Source organism: Bubalus bubalis, chromosome 8, assembly GCF_019923935.1.
Source record: "Bubalus bubalis isolate 160015118507 breed Murrah chromosome 8, NDDB_SH_1, whole genome shotgun sequence".
NCBI lineage: Eukaryota > Metazoa > Chordata > Mammalia > Artiodactyla > Bovidae > Bubalus > Bubalus bubalis.
This window is the reverse complement of record NC_059164.1, coordinates 45,864,196-45,879,744: the sequence shown is the minus strand read 5'-3', so window position 1 is coordinate 45,879,744 and position 15,549 is coordinate 45,864,196. Positions and strand designations below refer to the sequence as shown.

The window sequence follows — 15,549 nt, the reverse complement described above, 5'->3', positions numbered from 1 at the left end:
ACCGAGATCGTTCTTTCATTTTTGAGGTTACACCCAAGTCCTGCATTTCAGACTCGTTTGTTGATTATGAGGGTTACTCTGTTTCTTCTTTGGGATTCTTGCCCACAGTTGTAAATACAATGTTCATCTGAATTAAATTCGTCCATTCCTGTCCATTTTAGTTTGCTGATTCCTAGGACATCGTTGTTTATTCTTACCATCTCCTGCTTGATCACTCACAACTCACCTTGATTCGTGGACCTAACATTCCAGGTTCCTATGCAGTACTGTTCTTTGCAGCACCGGATTTTACTTTCGACAACCAGACACATCCACAACTGAGCGTTGTATCCACTTTAGCCCAGCCACTTTATTCATTCTGTTAGTATTTCTCCTCTACTCTTCCCCAGGAGCATATTGGACACCTTAGACCTAGGGGACTCATCTTTTGGTGTCATATCTTTTTGACCTTTTTAAATAGCTCATGAAGGTTCTTATGGCAGGTATAACTGGGGTGGTTTGCCAATCCCTCCTCCAGTGGGTCGTTTTATCAGAACTCTCTGCTATGACATGTCCGTCTTGGGTGGCTCTGCATGGCATAGCTCATAGCTTCATTGAGTTATGCAAGCCCCTTTGCCACAACAAGGCAGTGATCCATGAAAGGAATTAAATATCTGAAACCTTAAATTCTTACTGAGAACACTTTGCTCATCTCAAGTGTCTCATTTTCATTGAAATTCATTTTAACACATTTGGATACTGGATCATATTAACTCTTGCTAAGTAGCTTCACACACAGTGAAACAACCTAAGAACTGTGAAAGAACTAAGGTGGAAAGTTAGGAGCAACTTGTTCATGAGATGGTAGTGAAAGATATTTTTGGAAAGATGCTGACATTTTAACTTTGAGTTAATATTTGATGATTAAAGTGAAATTTTAGTTGAAATAATTTAAAATAGTTTAAACTTTCTAAAAGTCTTATTCCTTGTACTTCCACAGACTGGAAGTCATCAGTGTACTTGTCCATTAATTTCTTGTACTTCTCAGAATTTCTCTTACTACTCATATGTAAGAATTCCATGTGATACTTCAGTTTGCACAAAGAAGATGCATGAATGCCAGTGAATATATACAGGCTCATTGAATTGTGTTCCCTTCAGAATTATAGCCTTATTCTCAATGGAAACATATAATGATATATTTCCTACTGTTGGTCTTTTGACATTTTAAACATAATTTAAACATATTCTAGTTGAAGTATTATCTAAAACATTAAATATTAATTTTAAGGTAAAAAAGTCAAAGCCTCGTGGAAATGGGGAACTTTGTTTATTGCTATGTATCAAACATCTGTAAGAGTATGCAGCCTGTTATAGGAGCTCAACTGATGCTCAGTCAGTGAAGTCATGTGAAAGTATTTCCAAGGAAAAGTTTTTTAAATGAATGTGAGGATTTTCATCTTGGTTAAGAGACTCATGTTCCTTCTACTTTCCTTGCGAAATCTCTGTGCCTTCACTTACTAATATTTTGTCATCTTAAGATTGTTTGGGCTTCCCTGGTGGCTCAGCTGCTGAAGAATCTGCCTGCAGTGCGGGAGACCTGGGTTGGATTCCTGGGTTGGGAAGATCTGAAGAAGAGAAAGGCTCCCCACTCCAGTATTCTGGCCTGGAGAATTCCATGGACTGTATAGTCCATGGGGTCGCAAAGAGTCGAACACAACTGAGGGACTTTCACTTTCAAGATTGTTTAGCAAGAAACTGAAGGTAGACAGAAGCATTGGGTTTTTGCTGAGAACTTTTCCGAGTTGTTCAGTATTAGATATCTTCTGCTTATCTTCTCCTCACTTCCTTGTCTAATGTGATCAAGACCACCAAATGACTTAGAATGTGTGAATGAAGATAGTTATCAAATACTAATGTTTATTGAGCATGTAGAATTTGTAATATATGGGAACATGAACTGTATTTTAATTTTAAAATATTTTTTTCCTTATGAAAAGAAAGAATTCCCCTCTTATGGAAAGAATTCCAGAAAAACTTTGGCCTGACATTTAGGTCACCATACTCTGTAATTTTTGATATATATAAAATGTATATATATAATACATTATATATATAATACATATGTTATATATGTATATTACATATACATATATATGTAATATATATATAATGTAATTTTTGATATATATATATATATTGTTCATAGGAAGCAGTTGGGTTAAATGTATACATGTGTGTGTGTGTGTGTGTATATATATACACACACACACACACACACGGTAAGTATGTGAATATCTTGGTTTCTTTTAGTTTCTTTTAGTTCAGAACTATAGTTTATTGCCTGGGTACCAAAGCTACCTAATTCTCCTTTCCTACAATATTAGAAATGTACAGACATCATTAGCCATTATGGGAATGCAGATCAATGAGATACACACTTCACACCCACTAGAGTGACTAAAATGAAAAGACAGATAGCAAGTATTGACCATCATGAAAAAATTGGAATCCTTGCACATTGCTGATGGGAGTGTAAAATGATGCAGCCATAGGATAAAACAGTTTGGCAGTTTATTGAAAGACTAAAGATAGAGTTACAGTATGACCCAACAGTTACACTACTAAGAAAAATAAAGACATGTCTACATAGAAACTTGTACATGAATGTTTATAGCAATATATTTATAGTAGCCATAAAATGGAAAGAACTCAAATGTTCATCATTGAATGACTAAACAAAATGTGGTATTTTCAGTGGAAAATTATTTGGCATTTAAAAGAAATGAGGTATTGCTACATGCTACACATGGATGAATCTTGAAAGTATTGGGCCAGGTACAAAAGACCACTCTGTGTCATTCCACTTACGTAAAATGTCCAAACCCAGAAAGTAAATTAGTGGTTGCCTAGGGCTAGAGGCGGAGAAGGCAATGGCAACCCACTCCAGTACTCTTGCCTGGAAAATCCCATGGACGGAGGAGCCTGGTAGGCCGCAGTTCATGGGGTTGCTAAGAGTCGGACACGACTGAGCGACTTCATTTTTACTTTTCACTTTCATGCATTGGAGGAGGAAATGGCAACCCACTCCAGTGCTCTTGCCTGGAGAATCCCAGGGACGGGGGAACCCGGTGGGCTGCCGTCTATGGGGTTGCACAGAGTCGGACATGACTGACGTGACTTAGCAGCAGCAGCAGCAGGGCTAGAGGGGTTGGAAGGAGACGGGGAGTGACTGCTAATGGGTGCAGTATTTCTTCTTTGTGTGATGAACGTGTTCTAAATTATATAGTGATGACCATTGCACATCTAAGAACCATTCTATTGTACACTTAAAAGGGTGAATTGAAAAAAAAAGTGAATTGTGTGACATGTAAATTACATCTCACCACAGTTGTTATTTTAATAAGCGTATGTTTAAATGCATTTGCTTCTATGAGCATAAATTATCTCCAGAATGATATCCACTGGTTGCTTATGGGAAGGACCTGGGTTCCTATCGGGCCCAAGTTCCTATTGTGCCTTGTAATGACTGTAACTATTTTACAAATAAATGTTGAATAATAAAAGTATTAATAACTCCTTTCTGATTTTATGTGATCAGGTCCTTCAAGGGTTAGATTATCTCCACAGTAAGTGCAAGATCATTCATACTGACATAAAGCCGGAAAACATCTTGATGTGTGTGGACGATGCATATGTGAGAAGAATGGCAGCCGAGGCCACTGAGTGGCAGAAAGCGGGCGCTCCTCCTCCTTCAGGGTCTGCAGGTGAGAGGCTGGGCCAGCTTTGTGTCAGTCTGTGTAGGGGCATTGAGAACCTGCAAAGTTGTTCATAGGAAGCAATTGAGTTAAATGTGTACATGTTAAGAACTTGCATAAGAGCCCGATGACTGGTAATAAGTAGACCTTTTTCTTGAGAAGGAAGATGCCCCAATTAAGTTGTACTTTAATATTTGAATTACTTAGCTTTGTCCTCCCTTAAAAGGTCACTGAACTCTTCTTACCTGCTGCTTCATTTCCATTTGAACGTTGTCTGCGTTGGCCACTTCTCTACAGAGGAGTGTATAGTAACAGGTTTCCTGTAGCCGACCTACAATCAGCAGAATGCTTCCTTGTCTCCATTGAGCATAGTTACATCAGTGTAACTGGTGCACTTAAAATTAGTTACAAGAACTTCAGGGTGAAAGAAGATCAACTGACTTGAGCATTGGTGTATGAAGTTTTATTTCTGGTTTTCACAAGGTGTCAAGGTGGCCGTGAAGGGTGGATGACGCTTTCATCCTCTCTCCACGTGCTTTCTGCCCTAGTGTGCTGTCAGGTATACACAGGGACTGCAGCGGGAAGGCCCTCAAACTGAGGCTGTTGGCAGATGAGCCACTTAGGAATCTTGTTTTCTACCATCAGGTTGCTGTTTAGATAATGGAACCATAGTCTGTTAAGCTTTTGACATTGGCCAAGTCTGTTCATGTCATTTCTAGACTATTTGCAGTAGTATTGGATCTATTTTAGTTGTATAAACTTGTGAAATAGTTTTCAAACATAGATGTGTAAATTAATTGTTCATCTCATTGTCTATAAACAAGTTGGGTTGTGTCACTCTTCTCCATTTTCTTATCAGTCAGTGTTTTGTGATTGTGTGTTTTTGAAATGAATGAGTGTTTAATTTCAGATTAATAAGAGAAATGACTCCATGTGAACCACTATGGCTTTGCTTTTTAAGAGCCAATCATTTGTTTGAGTTAGATAAACTTTCTTTAGGGCTCTGTGATTAACAAGCTTTAATATTTAACAGTTGTTTAAGTTGTATAGCCATTGAAAGGCAGTAGTTATTTCATTTTACAGTTCAGATTACCTACAAAAAGATAAGTATCTGTTTCACTCTAAATGTTCACTTTGTTTTGTTTTGTTTTTAGTGAGTACTGCTCCACAGCAAAAACCTGTAAGTACTTACACACATACTTATATTACCTCCTTGTCAAAAGTGACTAGTCATTATTGAACTTTTCTAATTGTAACATTAGTTTTTGTTTCTTTCTGCAACAGCTTTTCTTTAAGGGTTGTTTGAGGCAATTAGTTTTACTATTTGTTGCTGTTGTTGTTCCTTTCTCAATCACAGATGTTGTCATGTATTTTAGTGTAAAAGACAGCCATGTTTATAAATGCTGTGTATCCTTAAATATGCAAGACAATGTTTTGAAAAAGTGAAGTGATTTTTAGAGGTGGGATAATTAGAGCTGTCCCAAATTCTGTGTTTTCCTCGTGTACTTTCTGGAGTGCTGTTGGCTGAGTCTGATAAAATGTGAGGTTATAGAGATAGGGTTTTAAGTGTGATTATTCCACAAACACTTTCTATTATTTCTACTTTGCCTCTAAGTTACCTATTTTTTCTGAAGCTGCTGTTCTAATTTTTTTCCAGCTAGTAGTTAAATGTGAAAGAACGTTATCTGTGTTTTCCTATCAAAATATGAAGTGTGAGCACATGAAGCAGGCTGTTTGAAATTAAATTCTAGCCCAGAGGACCTAAACCTGGTTTAGTCTTGGTTCCAATCAAGCATAGAATATATGTATATCTCAAGTTAATGGGTCACCTGCAAGTTTTAAAGATCTTTATGACCCGAAAGCCCTTGGAAGGAAATGTGCAGAACTCCAGAGTGCAGCCAGCAACCCTCAGTCTGGAGTGGGAGTCCCAGCAGGAGGGGGAGCTGTAAGAATTCTGCCGCCTGGCCTGCTGAGCTCTGCCGTGGCTTGAGCAGCTTGCTTTGATTATTGGTTCTGTGAAAGACTGGAGGATCCCATTGCCAGTACTTTCCAAGTCAGATGGCCATGACTGGAGGCAGACTGAAACCATGGCTTTCTCTTTTTTTCCCTTTACTTCATATGTTCATTTCTTACAGTTCCTGCTGTCTTGGCTGTTGTTAACAACTTTGTGAGACCCAAGCACAAACAGCGCTGTTGACCAAACATGAATGAAGTACACCTGTTTTGGCAGAGAGTTGAGTAAGACAGTAGAGAAGGGAACATTGTTAATACTTTGTAGACAGGCAGCAGCAAATGAAACTTGTAAGAGACGCTTCTTGTCTAAAGGCAGGAATGCCTCGGCATATTTAGTTCTTAGAATTTAAAGGGAAAAGGCTTGCTGGATTTAAGCTGTATCTCTCCATTGGCAGGAGCTGGTAGTAGTCCCGCTACTTGATATCAGCACTGGTTTCTTTTTTTTCTGGCTTTGCTGCAACGCTAACCATATTGTGGATCTCATGTCTGGGCATGTGATTTTAATTGAATAGACCTGAGAAAACAGACTGTGTTGGTATTTGCCATGTTACCAGCACTTAGACGCTGCTGCATAGTGCTTTAAAAAGAAGCAAACTGACCTGTGCTATTTTCTTAACATGTTGTAGATAGGAAAAATATCTAAAAACAAAAAGAAAAAAATGAAAAAGAAGCAGAAAAGGCAGGCTGAGTTACTGGAAAAGCGCTTGCAGGAAATAGAAGAATTGGAGCGAGAAGCTGAAAGAAAAATAATAGAGGAAAACGTCACGTCAGTTGTACCTTCCAATGAGCAAGATGATGAATACCACCCAGAGGTGAAGCTAAAAACAGCAGGACTGGAGGAGGTGGCTGAGGGAGAGACTGCAAATAACAATGGTCAGTGAACACTGGAGAGCGGGCTGCACCCCAGGGCCTCAAGCAGGGCGACTTGGCGCTGCTGTGTTTCAGACCTGAGGGTCTTCCCTGGAGAATGTGGGAGCTGTCTGATACTTGCTTTGTAAAATATGCACCAGAAATAGGTTTCAAAATAGTTTTTGTTTTTTAATGGAAAGTGTCTGAGAAGCACCATGTCTTTATCATGTTAATGATTGTCCTTCATTTTGTGATTAAGCTTTGACTTAACAGTAATGTACCCTTAGACAATCTCTGAAGATTATATAGGAGAGGGTAGAAAATGGAAATACAGCTCTGTTTATGCTCATTTTCTCTAAGAGCTAACTTTTTCTAATAAGAGGAGGCTAGTTATTTAGTAAACGAAAAATAAGATTTAGAGAACCTGGAGATTTACCCCGAGAGCCCAGAGGTATTTGCTCTGTAGCAAGTGCAGTTAGCACGCTCAAACATGTCTCTTGTTGGAGAGGATAAATGCCTAGTGCAGTCTGTTCAGGAGAGTGACAAGCTCTAATTCTCACCCTTCCGCTTCGTAAGGTGAAGCTGAGGACCAGGAGGAGAAAGAAGACACTGAGAAAGAGAACACTGAGAAAGATGAAGACGATGTTGAACAGGAGCTCGCGAACATAGACCCTACCTGGATAGAATCACCGAAAACTAACGGCCATATTGAGAACGGCCCCTTCTTACTGGAGCAACAGCTGGATGATGAAGACGACGATGAGGAAGATTGCCCAAATCCCGAGGAATGTAACCTCGATGAGCCAAATGCAGAAAGCGATTACACGTATAGCAGCTCCTATGAACAATTCAATGGTGAATTGCCAAATGGACGACATAAAATTCCCGAGTCACAGTTTCCAGAATTTTCCACATCATTGTTCTCTGGGCCCTTAGAACCTGTGGCTTGTGGCTCTGCACTTTCTGAGGGATCCCCCCTTACTGAGCATGAGGAAAGCAGTCCATCCCATGACAGAAGCAGGACAGTTTCAGCCTCCAGCACTGGGGATTTGCCAAAAAGTAAGTGTTCCTTCCCATGAGCTCTGCTTTCAGTCCCTGAGTGTCCTGCCCCTGACAGATACTGGGAAGGGGATTCCCTGGAGGAGGTATAGCCATGTGTGTATGCAGTAAGCACTTTTATTTTATTACTTTTGTAACCGTGAGTAAGTTAGTATAATTTTAAAAATATCCTGGGCCACTAGGATTTCTCTTGCCCTCTGCATATCAGATCCCATTTCGGAGTTTTTTTTTTCCTTCTTCTGTCTTAGTGATGATACCTTTGCAAAAGTTTTCCAAGTCTAGCACTTTGCCCTGTAGCTTTCTATAGTGTACTTCCATCTGATAAAAATGCTATGTTTAGTTTTTGGTTTTTTTGTTCTGCTTCATTTCTAGTCAAGGGAAGATGTGCCTGCTCTCTATCTGTATTGAGGAAAAAATATCTTTATTTTGATAGCTGTTCTTGATTCCACCACTCTGCTGTTAAAATTTTAAAGGAAGTGACGTAGGTTTAAATGTGGTGATGGTGTATATCAAACCCTGATTTTGAGGGTGGATGCCACATGACATATCTCTGCCTGCAGTGTGCTGGGGGACTTCAGGAGGCAAACTGTGTCACAGTTGGCTTGCACTCTGGCCCACAGAGGAAAAGCTCAGAAACCTCCTCTGCTCCCTCTGCTGACAAGAATGTTAACACATGGCGAGTCCGTTGATGAGCCAGTCCTGCAAATAGCTCAGGATGTTCTGCAGCCCCAGAGACCTGCAGAGTCCTCTGTTACTCACTGGCCACAGCTAGTCATCCTAAGGGTGTGGTTTTTCTTGTAACTTGGATAGACGTATTCTCCTCCTGTCTACCTTTACTCTGACCAGGTTTAAAAGTGCTTGAAATGCTTTCACAAGCCATGTGGCTTCATCTAAGGAAAAACTCACCTCTTATTCTCCTTGACCCTCATTCTATTCCCGTACTACTGCTGACACTTCAGGTACCAAGTGTATGTGTAGGGGCTTTCCTACGCTAAATAGCTCTCCAGCGCCGGCTCAGTGTCTCGCAGTTTAAGTCAAGTTTGACACTGCCTGGAGATAGGGTCACATGCCAGGGTCTAGGGCTCAGTTTCATCAGACTGTATCAATCCCCCACCCCCAACCCGTCACAAGTCCAAGTCGTCATCTCTGCTTCTGGTAAGTTCTGAATTGGAGGTTTCCGTGATGCTGTCCTGGGGTTAGATTAATTTGTTAGAGCAGCTCACAGAACTCAGGAAAACAGTCAGCTAGCTGCTGGATGGTCTGTTAATGAAGAAAGGATGTAAGTCAGCAACAGCCGGATGGAAGGGATGCGCAGGGCATGGTGTCTGGGGAAGGTGCGAGGCTTTCATGCTCTTTCCCGAATCACCCCCTCCCTGACGTACCTTCCGTGTTCCTCTGTGGTACGGACTCACTGATTCTTTTTTCTTTCGATTAACACATCCAATTGTGTGTTGTTATCATTTACAGCTTTTTTTTTTTTAATGCCAGAATTACCCCAAATTTGGCCTTTGTCAGCCTCTTCAATTTGGTTCTTGGGTCCTTTTGACACAATCTCATTATTCTCCAGGTGCCTCCTCGCTCTTCTAGAACCACGGGTCCCAAGTTCATACTTGGGACAGGACCCAGGCTGAATTCAGACTTGTTGCTGAGTAGTTTTTGCTATTAAGATCTTGTAAATGTTTTATAATGTACATAATGTATAGGAACAGTAGTATGTAAACTTTATAAACACGCATATATTGAAATGAATGTTCAAACATCTTTTGTTGATGGAGTAAACAGCATAAAAAGGTTTAGTAATCTCAAGTGTAGCAGGTCTCTTCCCTATTTATTTTTAAGTCCTAATATCGAGTGTCTGTGTGAACGTGGCATGCTTGCTGATGCTTCTGGGAGAAAGAGCAGGTCTGGTTTTCCCTCTGGTGCCAGTCTGTTACCAAGCTGACCTTTTCGTTCATCCAGTCATTTGTTTGGAGGCACTCAGTTTGGGTTTTCAAAGCCTGGTCGTTGGAGAACTGTGGACAGCCTCCGCACGGAGGTGCTTTGTTTCCTGTTGGGAGGATCCTGTCCTGGAGGCTGGCAGTTGGCCACGGGGCACTAAAGAACAGGAAGTGGAAGAAGTACTCTTCACTCAGTTTGTGTGGATCCTTGTTGTTGCAGCAGAGGGTGTATATCAAGAAATAGTAGAAGAAATGCTGGGGCTGGAATGAGAAGATTGAGGATCACCTTATGTGGCAGGCTAGAGAATGTGAACTTCTCCCTGGAGTAATTGTGTAGCCACTGAAGGTTGGGAAGAGGAGGCAGGGTTCCTCTTGGATTATTAGCTGCTGGATATATATATACACACACAAATAATATTCTGTATATATATTTTACTCTTGTATAGTATTAGAGAGTCCTGGGAGCAGGGTGGCGCTTGCAGTGCACACGTCCTGTCGCCCTCACCTCGTGGTGGCCGTGTCGTCGGCAGTGCTTGGCTAGACGCTGGAACACAGCTCCACGCTCTTCTCTTTCCCACTCTTGCTCCCTAGACTGTTTCCTGCAGAGCAGTTCAGAGAGGGCTTTTTAAAGCATGCCCCCACCCCCAATCTCCAAGATATTTCCACCTCATTCTCTGAAGCTGACAGCCCCGCACAGTCCATCCCTAGCGCCTCTCCTTCTGATACCGTCCCCACCCACCTCTGTCTCCCCTGCTGGTTCTGCTCCTCCCACACGGTCTTCTTTCTGAAGTTTCTCAAGGGCGCAAGTTTATTTCTGCCTCTCTGCGCTTTGGACTTGCTGTCATGTCTGCCCAGAGCCTCTCTCCTTCATGCTGCCCTGCGTTCAGACCGCTCCTCAAACATCACCTTCTCAGAAAAGACCCCTTGGGCTGAATGCCCTCATCAGTAATCCATCTCTGTTCTCTGCTTTTTTCTTCTTAGCATATAGAGTTACTTGACATAGTATGTGAATCATTCGTTTTATTTATTTATCATCCATATTCTCAACGAGCATGTGAGTTTCCTAATTAGGGTGTGGTGGCAGAACCTTGCTCTTCTGGTGCCCGGACGGCAGTCGCCACATGGAAGGGACTCGTAAATACTTGGTGAACAGAGAGGTACGGTTTGAGTGTTAAATCTTATAGTTCTGCTCTTTCCTTGGGCTGGTATTAAATCTCCTGCATATAAAGAGACTATTCATGCCTTCCTTGTAAGGCTGTTTTAAACTTAAAGTATCAGTGAAGGCCTGCACAGTGCCTTGCAGATAAGTGACGGTGGCTGTTCATCATGGCGGCCCCGCTGGGCGGCATCTTGCTGGCACCCAGGCTCACTTGATGGCATGAATACAGTGACACTCAGAGACTTAACAGCACCAGCCCTTCCTGAAGCGAAATCTTCCTGCCTTTCTCTTTGCACTTTTCATTCCCTCCTTAGTAGCAGAGAGCAAGGATAAGCCATGATATAGTTGCATAATAGTGACTGAATCAGGAGAGGTGATCTGATTTCTGGGCGAAGCAAAATGTCTATGATTATGTAGCGAGTGTGTGTGTCCCTGTATTTAAATGGGCCTTTTTGAGTGTTGTAGTCTGGTAACCTTTCACAGACACTTAGAGCAGGAAACTGTCACACTGAGAAAAGAGATGCAAACTGATTCTCTTTTACCTCCTGTGTGTTCTGAGTATGGTTAAATTTTTGAGGTAGATTTCCGAGTATCATTTGGAAGGCATTGTGTGCTGGGTAACCATGCACAGACAGAAACCCGGAGGCTAACAGCAGGTCACCAAAGAGACTTTGTCTGGTGCTCAGAAGCCAGGAGTATTAAATGCAAAGAAACTGTACCGGTGGTGCCTGGATTAACAGTGGTTTGACTTTGTGATGCTTGCAAAAGTGAAATGCAGTGTGTAGAAGCTGTGCTTCACGTTTGGAGTGGTGGCACCCACCACGTGGCCTCTCATCCTTGTCTGGTCCCTCTCTGGCCTAAATAGAAGCCTTGGCCTCAGAGGGCAGGTAGAGTGGAGCCCCTAGCTCTCCTGTGTTTGGTCTGCTTGTGTTTTGGGGGGTGAGGATGGTCCTTTTCTCTTCCTCCTTTACTGAGAACTGAGCCTCACAGTGTTTAAGTCATTTGTAACTTGCAGATGTTGAAAATTAAATTTGAATCCAGTTCTGCAAAGCTCTAATTCCACTGTTGTGCCTTCTGACTCTCCTTTATTTAGTGGTAGGAGGGATTCATCTGGCCATTTCCGGTGTGGCCATCGGTCTGTTGGGACAGCATTTTTGCTTTCTCTGGAACTCAGTTTCTCAGCCCATTCCCTGTTCAGTGTGAACACTCACGTGTCTGTGTGGGTCTCTGTGCTGCCGCCCTTATCATTTCTGATTTCTGTGTTTCTTCTCCTTGGCTCATACCTGGCCTTTGGTGAGACCTCATGGTGTTACAACTTCTTTATAAAGAGGGATGTGGGCCTAGGGCAGATAGAAAAAAAGAAAACACCAGAGTCTGACTGACTTGGGTTGATCCATCAGTCTGAGGAACAGGTCTTGAGGGCTAAAATGTCACCCAGAGTTCTCTCGCATTTTCTGGCCCCTCCTGGGAAGCTTTGTGGGCGCCCCAGGTCTTGGATGCCTCACCCACTCACTGCCCTACTCATGGTACATGCCGCCTGGTCTTGCTGCCTGCCTGGGATGCCAAGCTTCATACAAGGGTCTGCCCAAAAATGGTTGTTCAGTCGCTAAGTCATGTCTGACCCCTTGCAATCTCATGGATTGCAGCATGCCAGGCTTTCCTGTCCTTCACAGTCTCCCAGAGTTTGCTCAAACTCATGTCTCTTGAGTCAGTGATAAAATGCAACCATCTCAACCTCTGTCACCCTCTTCTCCTCCTGCCCTCAGTCTTTCCTATCATCAGAGTCTTTTCTAATGAGTTAGCTCTTCACATCAGGTGGCCAAAGTATTGAAGCTTCAGTATCAGTCCTTCCAGTGAATATTCAGGGTTGATTGCCTTTAGGATTGACTGGTTGGATCTTCTTGCAGTCCAAGGGACTCTCCAGAGTCTTTTCCAGCACCACAGTTCAAAAGCATCAATTCTTTGGCGCTCAGCCTTCTTTATGGTCCAACTCTTACATACACACACACACCCCTCTCCGCCCCACATGCATGCACGCACACATACACCTCTCCATCCTGCAGGGGAATATTCTCTCTACCCTCGAGTTTAGTAATATCACACTTCCGAGCTAGACGGAAACCAGTAGGGAACTGACGTGGTCTAATGAGGAACAGCTAAAAGTTACAGGAACTGAGTGGCCTGACCCAGAGGTGAAGGAGGGGGAGAAAGGAGAATGGGCAAGTCAGTGTGCATGGGGTCTCTGGGCAGCTTGCCCTCTTATGAAGTATTTCCCTGAGATGGAGAATTTGAGAACTTAAATTTGTTGAGGTCAACTTACAGGATTCCAGGCCTAAATGATCATGCCACTACTTTTCTAGAAAAGGAGTGTGCCCTGCAAGCATTGTGTACACACATGCAAACCACTTAACCCAGGCCCTAACTGTCCTGCTGTTTACTCATGCCAGCGAAAACCCGGGCAGCCGACCTGCTGGTGAATCCCCTGGACCCACGGAATGCCGATAAGATTAGAGTTAAAATTGCAGACCTTGGAAATGCTTGTTGGGTGGTAAGTAAAGTGTTTTTTCTTTCTTTGGTTGTGATCATGTATTAGACGATGCTTTTTCTCTTTTTTAACGTCTGAGTTCCTCCACAGTAATGTAGTCTGTTCCCTTCCAGCATAAACACTTCACAGAAGACATCCAGACGCGTCAGTATAGATCCATAGAGGTTTTAATAGGAGCAGGTTACAGTACGCCTGCTGACATTTGGAGTACGGCATGTATGGTAAGAGCAGCCTGTGCCCTTTTCCTCCATGTAAAGGCTCATCCCTTTAGTCCCCACAGTAGGCCAGTCTTACGAGTGCCCATGGCCTAAGCCTTCTGACAGGAGGTTGTCCATGGAGGGGTGGGCGGGCAAGGTTTAGAGTTGGCAGGATCCTTCTCAGGCGTGTCCTGGTGTATGTTTTGATTTGGGCTTGTGAGAGACAACCTTGCAAGGCCCTCTATAGCCCCCAGCTACAGACCTCCGCCGTGGTGAAGGACTTCACGTAATTCCTGTTGGCTCTTGAAGTCTTGTGGGCTATACACAGCCTGTGTTTCCCTCACTCAGGCTGGGGAGGAAGATGAAATAGCTGTGATTTAGGGGAAGGTTTGAGGCGGTCTGACAGACGTGTTACTGGAGAGGAGAGGCTCTCCCACATACCACTGTTGATGCTCTCTCCTGTTAAGCACAGTCTGTTCTGGCTTACGGCTCTAGGCCGTCTAGCCTCGTCGGAGGTACCAGCAGCTGTGTGTGCTGTTTGAGTGAGTCTGGTCCCACAGGCAGCTTGGCGATGGTTTTCCTCAGGGCCTCAGGCTGCCTCTTGTTTCTCTCTATATATAGATACATAGAGATATAGCAGAGCCTTTTTGCTGCCACTTGTGTGCATCAAAAGTCTGGTTGTGTCTAAACTCTCCCAAGTTCCACCAGTGTCTCTTCTCACTCTCTCCTTACCTGTGAACCAATGAGCATGAATAGTCCCTTGTCTATAAGCCAGTTTCAGTTTCTTTCTTGGTCCTGTTTCCTGGCCAGTTTCTCTTAGTGAGCTGAGCTTGGTGGTCTTTTGTTGGAAACATGGGTGTATCTGTTGCCTCATGTGGTGTTTCATGATTTTCTTGTATCGTCTCCCCCCACCCCCCCCCCATTCTTCTTTTCTGTTTAAAGTGAGAGAGCATGTGTGTAAACCTTGGTACTTGTCTTCTCACTAAAAAAAAAAAAAAGAGTGCAGAATAAATACAACCGTCTGTGATTTAAAGGTTACTGCAGCGCTCATTGTGTGTGTGTCCTTTGATGCTAAAACTATGAAAAAAGAAACTCTGTCTTTCAAGTTTGCAACCAGTATGGCCAAAGAGGTCTAGAACAGAAAGTATGCCTTTCTGTTCTCTGATGGGTAATGCCAGAGAATAATTTTAAAATTGCATTTCTCAATAAGTATAAAAAACTGAGTCCTTGCTGTGCTGGGTATGGAGACAAACGGTTAGAAGAGCTGGTGTGTGTGTCATGGCTGCTTTGAATGTAGGGAAGAAATCAGGCTCCCTCTGCAGGAGTCCAGGGGCAGGATGGGGTGGAAGGGCTGGGAGGCAGTGGGAGGCAGAGGCCAGGTCAGGAGAGGGAGGGCACTTCCACCAGTTGGAGCTGCGGGGGAGCAGTGTTCTGTTTCCGGACGTGTGAGGTCAGGCCTTACTTGTCTTCAGCTACACAGAAGGGGCCATATGTGGGTTGTCCTGAATTACACTCTGAAAACTCTTTCAACTCTGAAATCTTGTACTTCTAATTTTGGGTGTTAAATTTTGGTGATATAACCAGAAAAATAGGACAAGATCACAGATGCAGTAGCATAGTGCTGGAGCTGCCAGTGCAGTTTTTACCAGATTATCTGTCTTGCTCTCCGTGAGATGAGTGTGCGCCTCCGCACCGGCCCCTGTCCTTCCAGCCCCTGTAATCACTGGGAACTGGGGCGTCGGTGTCACGCTCTCTCTCCGTCCCCTTCTGCCTCCTCCCTTCCCAAGAAGTGAAGTCCCTCAGTGCTTTTAGAGCTGCTTATACAGTTCCTTATAATTAGGGGTGATTTTCTGGGAGTGGGGCAAGCCTTCATTCCCACCCCACTCATCCCTGGAGGTCATGACTGAGAGGTCCCGTCTTGTTCTCCGTAGAGAAACTGGTGAAGGTGAGGCAGTCGTCACCCACCCCACTTCTGTTAAAGTTTAAATACATAACGGTGTATTAAATTCGTGACACCAAGCTGTAATAAAGCTCTGGATTGCTCTTAGTGGTA

General features: G+C 43.2%; 1 protein-coding gene across 10 annotated transcripts in view; it reads left to right on the top strand.

Moving 5' to 3' along the window:
• The window catches only part of SRPK2 (SRSF protein kinase 2), a 254,237-nt gene that overhangs the window by 223,200 nt on the left and 15,488 nt on the right, over positions 1-15,549 (top strand). For all 10 annotated transcript variants that reach the window (XM_025292018.3, XM_025292013.3, XM_025292017.3 and 7 more), the window contains 6 exons: positions 3,581-3,746; positions 4,892-4,917; positions 6,377-6,623; positions 7,176-7,658; positions 13,202-13,302; positions 13,413-13,520. In XM_025292018.3, coding sequence (XP_025147803.1) covers positions 3,581-3,746; positions 4,892-4,917; positions 6,377-6,623; positions 7,176-7,658; positions 13,202-13,302; positions 13,413-13,520 — 1,131 coding nt within the window. The remainder of the gene's footprint in view (positions 1-3,580; positions 3,747-4,891; positions 4,918-6,376; positions 6,624-7,175; positions 7,659-13,201; positions 13,303-13,412; positions 13,521-15,549) is intronic.